At 34.3% G+C, this 15,118-nt stretch overlaps 2 protein-coding genes across 3 annotated transcripts; one reads left to right on the top strand and one right to left on the bottom strand.

The window, feature by feature from the left end:
- Positions 1–261: 261 nt before the first annotated feature.
- LOC123531028 (uncharacterized) lies at positions 262–7,984 on the bottom strand. The gene is made up of 7 exons (XM_045311810.2): positions 6,920–7,984; positions 6,624–6,709; positions 6,086–6,324; positions 3,758–4,765; positions 3,281–3,390; positions 2,834–3,043; positions 262–2,183 (listed from the first exon to the last, which is right to left on the bottom strand). Exons 1-7 carry the CDS (start codon positions 7,076–7,078, stop codon positions 1,917–1,919), a joined length of 2,079 nt encoding a protein of 692 aa, XP_045167745.2. The 5' UTR covers positions 7,079–7,984; the 3' UTR covers positions 262–1,916.
- Positions 7,985–10,995: 3,011 nt separating this feature from the next.
- LOC123545407 (uncharacterized) lies at positions 10,996–14,527 on the top strand. 2 transcript variants are annotated; one of them, XM_045331733.2, is made up of 2 exons: positions 10,996–11,464; positions 12,092–14,527. In XM_045331733.2, the coding sequence occupies exons 1-2, from the start codon at positions 11,404–11,406 to the stop codon at positions 12,793–12,795; spliced, it is 765 nt and encodes a 254-aa protein (XP_045187668.2). In that variant the 5' UTR covers positions 10,996–11,403; the 3' UTR covers positions 12,796–14,527. The 2 variants fall into 2 exon arrangements, with proteins under 2 accessions (XP_045187668.2, XP_045187666.2); XM_045331731.2 differs by having other exon boundaries at positions 12,089–14,526.
- Positions 14,528–15,118: the final 591 nt, after the last annotated feature.

The following is a 15,118-nucleotide window of genomic DNA, read 5'->3' as shown; positions in this document are numbered from 1 at the left end:
CGATTCTATTATCTTTCCTTGTTTATTGAGATCAACGCTATACCTTGTTGTCTCCCTTCGACCGTCTAGCTAAATATCGATCAGTATCGGATATTTTTTAGCGAGTGTTGCAGATCGTTATGGTTCGGCTATCTCCGCTTATCGTATCACGGGAGGTGCCGATCACAAAAAACAAGGATTATAGATTAGAGATCTACGGTAAAAACGTAGTTATTTTACACCAATTTTAAGTACTGGTAAAACAACAACAGCAAATATAGTCATCAACTTGGTTTAATTCTGTTTTTCAATAATGTAATATACGGAACGGAAAAAAGAAGACACTACGTTATTTAGTAATAGGCGAGCATAACATACATGTAGATGAAACTACTATTATCTTAAAAAATAGAAAGCAGGAAAAAGTTATAATGTTTAAAAGTACTTACAAACTTGACAATTTCATTTTCAGTTATCATAAATAGATGTGAAATGCGTTTTTTTTTATTACATTCAATGAAGTGAAAAGTTAAGTAATTAATCAATTTATTGCGGAGTGAAAATTTAAGTAATAAATCAATTGATTGCATTTAATCATATTTAACTTATCAAAAATTATTTTGCTAAGTAATGAACATTTGAAAAACATATTGTCACACACTAATGAAAAATGAACAGAAAAACAAAACAAGCTCATCATAGCAAAAAGTATTTCAGGAAAGATTTAGGATAATGTGACACTAAAGTAGTGTAAAGGTTATTCATGATAATTATCACGAATATCTTTACTAAATGAACAAGGGATTACAGGTTTTTTCATATCTTTTAGCGTGTGCTATACCTTCTTGAGATTAGCTGTGCATACATTAAGTTCAATTCAATTTCGATTTATTGCATAAATATAATGCCTACAGCAAGTGAAAGCATTATATGATATGGAGCAGAGAGAGTACATAATAATTTTCAGGAGGCACAATAAACCAAAGAACTACAAAAATGTATTTTATACTTCTTTGACTAAACTAATAAATCAATAAACGACAATTTTTCACAAAGTACGAATAATTCTGGTATAAGTTTTGAAGATGTATGTATGATTTTACTTTTGTCCGCCGACGATATGGTTCTTATTGGTGAAAATCCTTTTGATCTTCAATGTCTATTGGATAAACTACTCGAATATTGTAATAAATGGGGCTTGGAATAAATGTGGCCAAAACTAAAGTAGTTGTTTCTCGTAAGAGAGGTGGTCTAAAAGCTAATGAAAAATGGACATACGGAGAAGATGTTATAGAGGTAGTCAATGATTTTAATTATTTAGGTGTTGCACTAAATTATAATGGAAATTTCAATTTGAATACTCAAGATTTTCATTTTGCCTTGTTATGATGGTTATGTGTGAAAAGTTTGACAATGAAAAGCAAAGTTATCGGTTGGATATACCAACACATACACACACACGCGCGCCCCCGAGCGAGCTTCTTATAGGCACGGACAGACGCAACTGACATGTGTTACACAATATGCGCCACAGGTTTTAATGGCGGGGCTATCATACGACGGTTATCCAAAACAAAGCAGCATGAAAAACATAACATTGAATTACGAATTCAAAAACATATATACAAATAAAGATAGTGTATTGCAAAATAATATAAATGAATTACTGAAGTCAGTTTATAATGACAGAATGCCGATGCTTTTTCATCTGCAGTTATGATAATTCAACATTTAACAACCGATGTCATATACTATAAATTATACTGTCATATCAGTTAATCTATATGCGTGTTACATGAGTGAACGTTCGGATGCAACATTCCCTTTGAGATAAGCTGGGTTTACATGAACCGTAAACTTGAACTCTTTACTTTTACTGCCTTAAACAAATACTTAATCTAATATATCACAGTTCTGTTCATTATTGACTTCTTGGCCTAAAATATCACACTTCTGTCCAAATATGCAGAGTCGTCTCCACAGCAGTAGAACCTGATATCATTAAGTGTCGTATTACCTCCCCTAATATGATCTCCCACAATACGGGTTTGCATTCCACATATTGCAGACTCCAGCGGACACCTCTCACTCCAAGTGCCGGTTTGTCCGGCTAAAGGACTTCCTGTTATAGAATGTCTGGTCCAGTGCATGTCACGGCAAGAAAAATGAATGCCATTTACAGATAAGTCTCTCGTGTATTCTTTCTGAAAATGATGTATATATATGTATGCATACAAAAGATAACAAAATCTGTGTAAAGATCTTTGGGAAGAATAGAACACATTCAAGAAACATAATAGCAAACTGAGTCTTTTACCACAGGTAAAACTTAAAATGTAAGTTTAAAAGTATCACTGTACGAGTGCTTGGTCTCTGCATTGCTATATGTTTGGTTCTTTGGGATCATGGAGTCCATTCAATGAATTTGTATTCTAAAAGTTCGTTTAAGCCTGTGCTATAGGCGTGAGGGGTGTTGCACATTTTATAGCCTCCTATCAACAGACTCATTCAAACCCGTTATTATTTTGCTTGGTTGTATTCTACATTTCTTAAGGGTCTTCTTATAGAGTTTATTACAACCGTAAGATATAGCCGTATGTCTTATATTTTTATATCATATAGAAAACCGAATGTTTTTGACATAGTTTATCAAATACATTTATCCTATTTATTATACAAATTGTATGATAACTAGACGGAATGATAAATATTGTAAAATAAACAGGAAAGTGTCCTTATTGCTAAGTTCTATGTAATTTCAAAATATTTTTAAATGTTTTACTCCCATTTCATATATGTTTGTTTATTCTTCTAGTGTCGGTTCCATTGTAGTAATAATATATTAGAAATTTACCTGTTGAACCTTCAGAGCAAATTGTTGTAAAAAGAGTGTAACATCTGCCTGTGGACAAAATATGTTTGCTGTCCATTCTCCCCTATGGCCCTCTCCGGACTGCACAGTACGCATATGACCGTTTATCAGTTTCCCGAGTTTGTCAGCACACATTAATCTTACACCGTCCACTACCGCACCATCTGAAGTCGGTCCATGTAAGTTTTGTAACTGAAACAATTGGAAATAAACTCGATTAGTTCTCGAGAAAATTAGAGCTACATTAAATATCTTACCATGGACGTTAATTTTCATACGTATATGTTAACACCACTCATCCTGATAGACCAACTATTATCCCTATTCAGAATGTAAAGGATTTTTTTTAAAATGAACATCTTGGAGATTGTTCAAATATTCACAAATTACATATATGTACTGCATTTGAAATATCAAAAAGTGATATACCTTTGAAGAAAAGCCTTTTGCAAATGTTCCCAGCGGACAGAACTGTGGCGGAGACCATGTACCATATTGACTACCAGTATCCACTAATAAAGTCTTTGTTATCCAGCGGTCTGAAATGAAAGTCATAGATAATGCAATGTTCCACATGAATGGCTACGAAACCACATACGGCAGTCTAGATTTCGATGAAACAATGTTTCCAAAGGCGTGAAATAAGTATTAGGTCCTCTGGATGCATTATATTCCATAGCATCTGTTGATAAACACACTGCTAAAAAGAGAAATCAGCATCATTTAGTTTTACTTTGAATAGACGTTAAATGTCATTTTATAAGCTTACATTTGTCATTTAACAAGAAACACTATCACATAGAACGTAATAGTTCAAACACATAAATTTTAATACTTGCCATATTTAACTCATTTTTGTATTTTTTCAGAACTGATTGCAAACCAAATACGTTAATCATAACTTACTGGATTGATTCTCGATGTCGATTTTGTACTTTTTAGCAATCAACCTGTTGTAATAGTTCATCTTCAGTTTCTCAATGTTAAAAGACATTTTCTGATAATCTACCCCAAGGTTTCCCATATACTCCTCTTGGAATAACATTTCTATTGGTTCTAATATATACTCGGCGGGTACTGGGTTATTCTGGACTGTAGAGGCCCATGTCATTGCATCCCCATTTGCCGGTGGAGCTGCACCAACAGTAATAGTCTTTGTTTCAACTGACTTTGAAAATTCCGACGCTTCTTGTCGCTGTTCAGATGTCAGACTGAATCCACCACTGACGCTAAATATACCACTGTAACTCGCTTGAGCAGCAACGTTCACACCTTGTTCTCGTTTCGTTTTATATAGAGAACTTTTCATCTTATGTTCGTATGTGAATCTAGCACCGAAAGTAATTTCTTTAGCAAAATGGGTCCCGAAAGTGTCAAAGAAATCTGAGTAAGTATCATTGCTTGTAGAGCTGTTTAACTTACGAATCCAATCGAAGAACATTGGCGTGAAAGGTGGTGGGGTTTCCTTCTTAAACTTACTAATGTAGTAGTTGCAATGCGCTGTAGAAACGATATACACAGACTCACTGGAAGATAAATCAGTTAAGGCCTGTTTATAGCCAGCACTGGCTGAAAATGCCACACCAAAGCCGCCACCACTTGCTCCTGCATTGACTGAAAGACCGCGCACAAGCTCCGTAGTAGTCTGTATGACATCAGACGTGAAAGTCGTTACACAGGACACGTCTGGTATAACAACAAATCCCTTAGGGACGCTATAACGACAATCAGCTGTCTGCTTTCCATGTGAATAGTCGGCAGCAAAAATTGGGTAAGTAAATCCGGGATCATGTCCATCTGCTAAAGGGTATCCTCGAAAAATATCATACCCAAGGAAGGCATAATCTATATCCGGGAACGAATGCTTCATATGTGAGTTATGACAATCTTGCATCATGTCGTCTTCTCTCATACCTGGAAATGTATATATATATATGTATGAATTTACCCACATACATTTAATGCGTGTAAAAGCATATTTGTGTTCTTCTCATTCACATATTTCAAGAAACACAATGTTTACTTTATAAAATGCAAACAATTTACGTTTATCCATTCTTGAATATAGCTACTCGTTCGTAAAAAATGAATATCTTTAATAACGCGGAGTTTGTTACAAATTTAGAAATAAGTCGAAAATAGAAAATAAGTATCAGATAGCAATGTTTGTAGTAGAATTTCGGCAAAATGAAACATAGAATAATAATTATGCAGGGAAAGCCCAGGAGATACCGGCTTACGCATACTTTAAGAATAATCATGCGAAGGTATGAAATACGAAATGAGCTACACTTTGCAAAATTGATATTTATAAAATTGAGTCATAATGAGCACATTTTAGCGATACTGAGTGTTTAAAAATTAAAACAGTTAACAATAACATGCGCATTGGTTAAATTAAGTTACCAGACAACCATATGCAGATAAAATACAATTTGGAAACAATTAAGCTTTAATGAAACAACCATTGAGCGAAACATTGTTAAAACTGATATGACCGTAATTCGAACTCAGGAACACAAAATACCAATTTACAGTCCGATCACCACTCCGACGCTTTAACGACATGGCTACTAATGAGAATGTGTATTTGCATTCTCATGACAAACGGGCCTTAAGTGATAATTTTACGTAATCTCACTTTTGACAATATGCTTTGTTTTATTAGTGAAATAAAAAGAAGGAAATGGTTATATAGTCTGTAAGCACACTACTACAGGGCCTAGAGGGCAAATGCCTTATTTTTTGTGGCACTTAGGTTATTTCGCAATTTAACAATTTACCTCAGAAACGTTTAAGGTGTTGCCCTCGTAACAATATTATCTAAAATCAAATGTGGAATTGTGAGTAAACCATTCTTCACGGTTTACTATGAAGGAAGGGAAATGTAAATTATAGAAAGTGAGCGAGTCACTTAAGAAAATTTGTTTTACAGTGTTGTCGTGTTGTTAGAATACATCAACACTTATACTGAAACGTGATTTCCATCTCTTTGTTTTAGATGTAGTTACACACACAGGGACGTATTACCGTTGGGTTTGATACAAAATTTTCCTAACGGAATCATTTGTCCAAAGTAGATTCCTGAGTAGAGTCACATAAATTTATAGAGCAAGCTGTTTTGTTCAAATAAAGCGAGTTTACCCTTAACAAAGCAATTATAGCAGTTTTTTGCAAGTGATTCGATTTGGATGACATTTGTTACTTTATCACTTCTATATATGAAAGTCGTACCTATATTAAAATAATGTTTCAAGTATGCTCTATCATCTGCCGACATACGATTGCCATCAGTATTTCCAATATCTTGTTGATCGGGTGGGAACTGCCCAAAATATGCCGACTGATCAGCACTTTTGCTGTTCATCAAAGAGATGCCAAACTTGGAACTTTTCAATGCCTGTGGTAGGCTTAACTGGTTTGAATGTTCTGGTTGTTTCTCATCGTCCTCATGTACTTCATTCTGTATTTTGCTATAGCAGGACAGAAAAGATATAACTAATTGCATACACTTTAACTTATCTTGTACAACGTCAGCACTAACTTTTTTTACAAAGGGTTTGGAAATCCATTTCAGCCATCGGGTTTCAATATTTAGTTCATGGCGTATAAATACCCATTATCTTCTTCTGTAAGATTATTACATTTTCATTAGTAGAAATAAACCCATCAATGTGTCAAATTACAAATATTACAAATATTGACACTTGCACATTAAAACCTCAAACAAATTAAAAGGTTAAATTGATGAAATAAATGCCATTGATCTTACTTGATGCTTTGGGTGAGGTAAATAAAAGTGAAAACAGCCGCTACCAAAGCAACACATTTCAGACAGGTCTTGGCCAACCAACATTTCTGAAATACACAACTTGAACAGTTTATAACACAATTAATTCGATATCATATTAGGAATAGTCAGTTGATTAGACATTGAGACAGCACTATGTATAATTAAAGGGTGACCAACGGAAAATATTAAATTATAAAACAGGCAAACTTATTAAGCCGAATTGATTTATGAAAAACAGCAGATTAATAAAAGCTTTAAAGAGATAAAGTTCATACCGTGTTCATCGTTTTCTTTGCGGCATCTTGAATTGAACATTGTATCTTGTATAATTTCGCCATGTTTACCTCTTCTGGATTTTCAACTGAAACTTGCACATCATTCAGATTTCCATTATCCAATGGCTCCATTTCGTGTTCTAAATATTTGGCTTCCATACAGTTGTTTCTTGTAAGGTATATTGAAATTGCCGAATATAGAAGTCTCGTTTTTAGAATCTATATTTAGTGATGCTAATTTACTATTCTTTTTTTTCTAATTAAGATGATACGTTCTTTATTAAAACGCTGGCAAAAATGACTTCGTTATTCAGATGTGCTAGTTTTATACTTTCTGCACGTTATTGGACATATCTCAGAATGATTCATCATGGTTTCCGAAGCTCAACGGGGATCTTTCAGCCGGGACATATCTGATCTCACTATACTTTCAGGAAGTTTATTATATTGTATATTAAAATATTTGTATCTGATGATTTAATGCAGATAGACAAAATGATAACAACTAAATGTTTTCTTACAATATAACCAGTTACATATAGTTTTGTCCACCCGCCAGATTGCATTTAATACCTGATTTAGATAACTCCTTCCAGTTTTAAAGAAGCATGCTTTGGAAAATATTTACGTGCTATAATACAATGAGTAAAGGTGTCGACGTTACGGGGTGGGATTTGAGAATATTTGTTATTTATAGCAATTAACAAACTTGTAGTGATCGTAAAACTAGCTCATTCATTGTTTAATAATGTCAGTGTTGTCAAAGTTGCTTTTAAGCCATAGAGAGCTTTTATAGTATTTACTAATTTTGTTAACCTCATACGTATAGGTAAATTTTTTCCTTCTTTCTCTATATAAATGACGTCATCAGACCCGGTGGAGGGACTTTTTTTAAAAATCGATACGTTTGTAGCGGACGATTACCTAACAATATGGAGACACACCCTAAGCGATTTCCAATGATTCACGCAGCAATCAGATTTAATTTCTATTCATTTTTAAACAATTGTTTTATATCATCTTGATATAAATTCAAATATCCATTTATTAATCCATTATTTCTAAAGCTATTATTTTGTAAATCTATTCAAAATGAAAGCATTAGATAGCAATATACTGAATAATAGTATAGGGTTTAATACATTAGTTCTATAGTTCATTATAGGATTGACCGAGTCTGTGAAAAATGATACTAACGGTATTTGTAATTTATTGAATGGCTACTGATACATCTTGTGTCCTACAAAATGGACAAATTTTTATGCAATATACTCGTGTATATAAGTGTGTGCTTTTGCATTTAAAATATTCACAGACTGTAACGCACAAAATGACCCCGTTTATATTCTACATAAATGACAAGGAAGTGTCCAAACACACACAGGCTTATACAACAATATCATCAACAGTTGATCAATGAAGAGACGGATAGCCAAGAGATAGGACACAACATATTTTAGCCCAATATAAACAATAACACTCAAACTAAAGTTAATCAGTTTTATAGATATAGAACTAATATGATATTACCACAAAAGATAAAGCGGTTTAAATTCTAGGTGAACCTTCATTTTCATGCTTCGGTGATAATACGGTATGACTAATAACAATTCTTTTATACTTTTATTTACCTTTGAATACACTGATACTAAATAAATTGTAAAAAAGGAATGAAGGGTTTAAAGTTTGTGAGACTTTGAGATATTTTTGATACTGGCACGCGATTAGGTTAATAGGGTCAAGTGGTGTTTAATATTTATTTTTATTATTATTTTTAGACAACTTTTGACCTGAAAGCAAAATGGATCGATACATTTACATTAGAAGTGACGAAAGCAACAACTACTTCATCGATAACACGACTTATCAGTTCAAAGTACAGTTAAAGATTAAAGATATCCTTGTATTTAGAAGGTAATTGGAAAGTGGCGCTCAATGAGTTTCATGCCTCGGAGGATTCTACGTCCAGAACTTAAACGATGAACGTACTTTACATATATTCGAACATTTGCGGAGAAAGCATCGTGAAAGGCGAAGAACGTCTGCTGCTAAGGCGAGTGGAAATAAACAAGAAAAACGAATGGGACTACACATTTGACAGTCCGCACTACCTACCCTTGAGGGAAAAGGATTTGGGAAAATTCCAGTTGCATATAAAGCAAGAAGACGGTAGTTCTGCTTCAAATTTGAAAGAACCGTTACACATAACACTTCACTTAAAGCCGTATCCATTTTCTTTTAGATGTCACATAGTCGAAAACATGACATCGGCAACAAAGGAGTAATGCCAAAGTCAGTGTCAGTAATTGTAAAAGTAGCTACTCACTCATGTTTACAGCAGATATCTGTTATGCAATCCTGCGTACTGTAACAAAAGAAAAAAAGAATAAAGCTGTTGTATAAATCCTATATTGTTGTTGTTTCTTACTATAACCGCAGATGTTCGATACTATCTCTCACTTTACATGTAGAAAGGATAAAAACTACCACCTCGATCAAACGTTTAGCAGATATACCCGTGCAGCGGTGGGGGCGGCGGTCCCCACAAAATGCGCCCCAATCGCTCCCTAAATGCGCTCCAAGCGCTCCCAAAATGCGCTCCTGACGCTCCCAAAACGCGCTCCCGGCGCTCCTATAATGCTCTCGAAGCGCTCCAAAAATGCGCTCCAAGAGCTCCCAAGTTAACTGAACAATTTGATTAAACGCCTATTTTTATACAATGATATATTCAATGGCGTTGTACATAATAATAATAATAACAATAGTTATTGTAACAATATTAATAATGACAATAATAATAATAACAGCCTTATTGTAATAAACAGTCATGACAGCACCCCTCCCCTTGAGGTCATTTTATCCCTATTGCCAATACCAGTGCTTAAAGCTTGGAAATCGCTTAGGGTGGGGCTCCCTATTGTTAGATCATCCGCTACAAACGTATCGGTTTTTAAAAAAGTCCCTCCACTTGGTCTGATGACGTCATTTATATAGAGTAATAATATTGTTCATTTGTTTACAAATCGGATAGAAATATCCGTCGCGTTGGGCGGTAACGAGGCTAGCCGAGTTACCGCCCATGCGCAGGTGGTCGATGGACGGATATTTCTATCCCTTTTGTAATATTTTTTCTTGCATATCATATACATATAAACTTTTTATTCTGACAGATAATTTTACTTGCATACCGTATAAATAAATAAAGCTTTCTTTTTGGGACTCTTTCTTACAGTGGAGTATGTATACAAAGCGCGGGAAATTTACGTCCGTAATCAGAAGTGACGCCAGGACGTTTCAGTGACGCACAATAACAAAGTTCCACTTTATTTTTATCGTTTGTAGCGTAACGGTATGTTCTTACCATAAAATAACGTATTTTGAATCGGAAAATATAGGCCTACTATAAGGAACGGAGAGAAACCATCAAGGAACCTGATTTTTTCATATAAACAATATATCAGTGTATGGATCGCTGGTTGTCATTAACAGCACGAGAGTCTGGCATGGGGGTGCCAGATGGGTTTTGCCGGCATGGGTTAAATCACCGGAAACGCCAGTCCAGTGTACAAGAAAAAAGGAGGAAAAAAATACCTATACTTATGAGGATAACTACAACTTGACGTTAAATGAGAAATTTACTTTTTCTGTTCTCGCACCCGGTAATGATAAGTATAACTACTAGATTTTTGTCAACTGTTTTAAAATAAAAAGAAAAAAAAATAATCCCTACATCTTGCGTAAGCGAGCTTAACAGAAATATCTTACAAAATAACAGGTTATATAAAACTATGTGAAGATAATAAGTAGGTAATGCTAAAATTAAGTTAAGTTCACATTTAAAAAAAATCATTCAGACGAAATTGCAATTATATTTGGATATAACAATCAAAATGATTTTCAAAGTGATCATTTTACTGAAACAAGAACGATTTAAGAACTATACAAATGGCCCGCTATGTCAAACCCAAATCTACCAGGAAGTTGATTATCCGAAACCAGTACCGAAACATTTTTATTTAAAGTAAATGAGGTCACAGTCGTTCTTCTTTATGTAAGTACATTTTGTGGGGGTTTTTTTCTTTAAACACCCTGTCACTTCTTTTGACATTCATCAAATGCATTAAGTTATATTGTTGTATTTTATTAAGTTGAGCGAATGCTATGAGCGTTTATGTTGTGGTGAAAAAGTAAACATGTATCTAAAATCATTTTTTGCGTAGTTTTGATTTATTTGTTGAATATGCGGTATAAATAACGTAAGTAATGAAACAATATTATTTATAATAACTTACCCTGAACGCCTCATAGCGCATTCAAATGTAGAGCTATTGTTAAAAGATAAAATGATATCTGACATGGCATGACTCAAACGTTTCGGTTACAAAGATATCATATCGCACAGCAGGATTACGTGTATTATATTTGGTGTATATTTTACTTTCATTTACAAATGTAAAATATTGTTATTTTATTTAAAGACAAGCATGATGAGGAACATCTATTTGATATCCTTGACTGTGGCTTTAACTTCGTTTCTCGTTAAAGGTACAAATATATGTTATAAAAGACATTTTATTTTCACATGCGTCGATTAAGTTCCAAACTTAATAGAACATATATATATACATTTGTACATGTCTTTATTGATCTTTTGCAATCTTTCCAATTTTCAGACATAAATATTTTTGAGAAAAGGTATGTTTATTTTAGAAAAAAAGATTCAGTTATTTATAGTCGTAATCATTTCTAATAGGCAACTATGTTGATATAAATTCAAAGCAAGAGGTTAAAAACGCTGTCCTCGCCTTTGCAAAGTTCCTTTTAACGGCTGCAAAGAAACAAAACAAACATTTTGTCTCACGGATACTTCGTTTTGTAATTAAACCGATAAATCCCGCTAATATACACGTTTTGTTCAATCATTCATGTTCATCCTAAACTGTTTATGTAATTACAGTGTTTATATCTATGTATTTGGCAAAACTGTAACGGTGGCATCAAATGGGAAAAGGAATAGTTTATTTACTTTCATTAAAAACAAACACGAGTGTTTAAGTTTTGAGTGCTTGTGATTTTATTGCATTTGCAGGGAAGTAAGCATTGGTACCTGTCCATAGGAATTATTGTTTTATGATTTTTATCTAATATTTAACTGTAATTTATATTCAGCAGGATTCGCAAACAGGGCAGAGTCAACACTTCGTGAACTAGGACACTATGATGGTATTCCAGACTGCTATAGGGTCGGCCTTCAAAAGGCAGAGACTTTGAGAGATAGTTTACAGAGCAGAGATGCATTGTTTGCGGTTATTCTAATTAATATGTATTCTAACCCGAATTGTTATCTGTTTAAAACAAAACAAGGTGGACTTTTCAATGAGAAATTAAATAAAGAGATACAAAACAATTATCAGAGAGACGCAAACTCTAGGCTATGGATACAGGTTGGAAATCTTGTGAATAAAGCAACTGAGCTTCTGGGGATAAAAACATACCAAGCGGTTTATCGCGGCTGTTCGCACAATCCTGACCTGTCTCGGACCGAATTTAGTTTTCGGAGAATAACAAGCACTTCCAGGGACCCCCAGGTCGCAGATTTCTACACCGGTGGCGAAACATTTATAATAATTGAAGGTGCTCGCGGTTTAGATATGCATAGATATTCTCAGATCCCAGACGAAGCTGAAATTATTCTACAGTCCACAAACATCTATTTAATTGAAGAATACACAAGAAATAAAACAGAAATACGGGAAAAAATTGATAAAGTATTGCCAGGAATGCAGCAGGTGAAACTGTTTGTTCGTTTACGCCAAATACATCGGAGAAATTTTATTTCTCGTCTGATAGAAAACGCTTTCAGACTTTGGACATAACAGTAACTTCAGTAGTTTGCTTTAGTCAATATATATATATGACTTGAAATTGAACAGAGTTACACAATATACTGTGTACCTGTCATGGCAATGAGAATAAAATATTTTCTGAAAAAGGAGTGTACCACTAATTAAGAATGTGACATGTCAGTCAAGTATTAGTGTTTTTGCCACTGACCGTTCCAAGGCGGTGCCCCACTGTGTTCCTTTGTTTGTTCGTTTTGTCCTTGTGTGTTGACTTTGTGTGCGCGCGTGTGTGTATGCTTATTGTTCGTCTTGTCCTTATGTGTTGGCTTTGAGTGTGTGTGTGTGTGTGTGTGTGTGTGTGTGTGTGTGTGTGTTGTTCGTTTTGTCCTGATGTGTAAGCTTTGAGTGTGTGTGTGTGTGTGTGTGTGTGTGTGGTGCACGCGTTTGCGTGCTGGGGGGTTCGTTTTGAGGAGGCTGCGCTTTTGGTGCGTGGCATTCCCTGTTTGATATTTTTCTTTGTTTTTAGTGATTCTAACATTTTTTCATTTGTCTTTTTAGACAATATTACGTTTATATATCGAAAATTGGAATTTAGAATGGAGAAATATTAGCCTAAAAGAATCAGTCATCACCATCCAGCAGTGCAATATCTACCTTACAGCGGTTAAACATATCTAGAACAAGAGAAAATAGAATGCTATTTCCTTAAAATTATCTTATATGATAATATTTTATACAGTTATCTAAATATGTAGAAAATTTCTATCTTCAAAGTGTGTATGTGTGTGTGTGTGTGTGTGTGTGTGTGTTCGGGTTTAACGTCTTTCTCAACAATTTTTCAGTCATATGAGCAGTGAGCACAATGCTTCAAAATTTCCGTAAAATAACAACAACACCACAGCAACCACAATAAAATAGTGCTAGTAACTTCCTCGCTTGGCGCTCAGCATTAAGAGGATAGTGCTAGGACTGGTCAGCCCAGTGTCAGTATAATGTGACTGGGTGGGGTATCATGCCACGTGTCTACGGCGTGATATTCCAGTGAGGCAGCACTATAAAGTTGGGCATTGTGCTCACTGCTGCAAGAAGACAACTGAAAAATTGTTGAAAAAGACGTTAAACCCGAACACACACACTCTCAAACATTGTGGATCGTATAACTACAGAATTGTAAAATGAAATAATTGTAGTACATAATAAATAAATTGTTGCTGCATACATAAGTCATTTAAATACTACTGATTAAAGAACCAAGGACAAAGATCTAAACGGAATATTCACGATCAAAGAACCCTTTGAGGACACAGTGTGCACAGAAATAGACACATTTTATCACACGATGACAGTTACGCAAAGGAGCTGCATTGAAACCAGTTAAATGTGTACGAACCCAACCATGTACCAATGTTCCAGCCAGGTTATGGATGAACACAATGATTTAGTTTTGTCCCGCTATGTTTACCAATAAAACAATGGATGACGATTTATGATAGCTTCATTTCATTGTAAATATCGGCTTAGATAGCTTTCACATTATGACCATAATCATTTCAAAATATCTGCAATAACTTTTACCATATTGAAACAATTGAGCAAATTAATAACTAGCTTTTAAGACAAGTCGAAGGAACGTTGTGGCGTAAGTTACCATGGCAGCAAACACACAATTATCACTTCCATAACTATTATTCTAGTTTTAAATAATTTCTTCTTAAAAATAAATTTATAATGTTATTTGATATTGCTGCTCATTTTATTTTACAAAAACAACCTGTATTCAAACTATTCAAACAGAAAACGATATCATATTCAGTGTTACCCAGTTCTTTTGTATTTTCTTTCATGTGATTATAGTACACTTTGAAAAAAATTTAAACGGCGCGCGCCACTTTGAAATTGAAAAAAAAATTAATTCAGAGGATGCGTGATTTATATATATTTCATAGTTTCCACATCAATAAATAGCTGTTATGATCGGAAAACATTGTACTTTATCATAACAGTACTGAGACATTTTACTGGAGCATTTTCAAATATTTGTTTTTAAATTTCCTCCCTTTTTACATATTCAAGTTGTTTTATAGCGAGAACTGCTGATGAAAGTAAAAGTATCATCAAGAAAATAATACCAAAAATGGTACAAGATATGGATAAAGACTAATTTAGTAAACCCTAAGCTCTGTGACTATGGGTGATGATTTTAGGGTGCAAATAGAAAACGGCCGAAATATTTCGATGCTTTAACATGACAAACTTTTGTTTTCATGTCACGGGGACCTAAGGTAATCAAAGTGCATTTAATGGACAAAATCTTCATGCACGTTCTTAAAACATTTGCACAAATGGAAGACGCCTT

Source organism: Mercenaria mercenaria, chromosome 1, assembly GCF_021730395.1.
Source record: "Mercenaria mercenaria strain notata chromosome 1, MADL_Memer_1, whole genome shotgun sequence".
Taxonomy (NCBI): domain Eukaryota; kingdom Metazoa; phylum Mollusca; class Bivalvia; order Venerida; family Veneridae; genus Mercenaria; species Mercenaria mercenaria.
The sequence above is the reverse complement of the archived record's forward strand: the minus strand, read 5'-3'. Positions and strand labels throughout refer to the sequence as shown.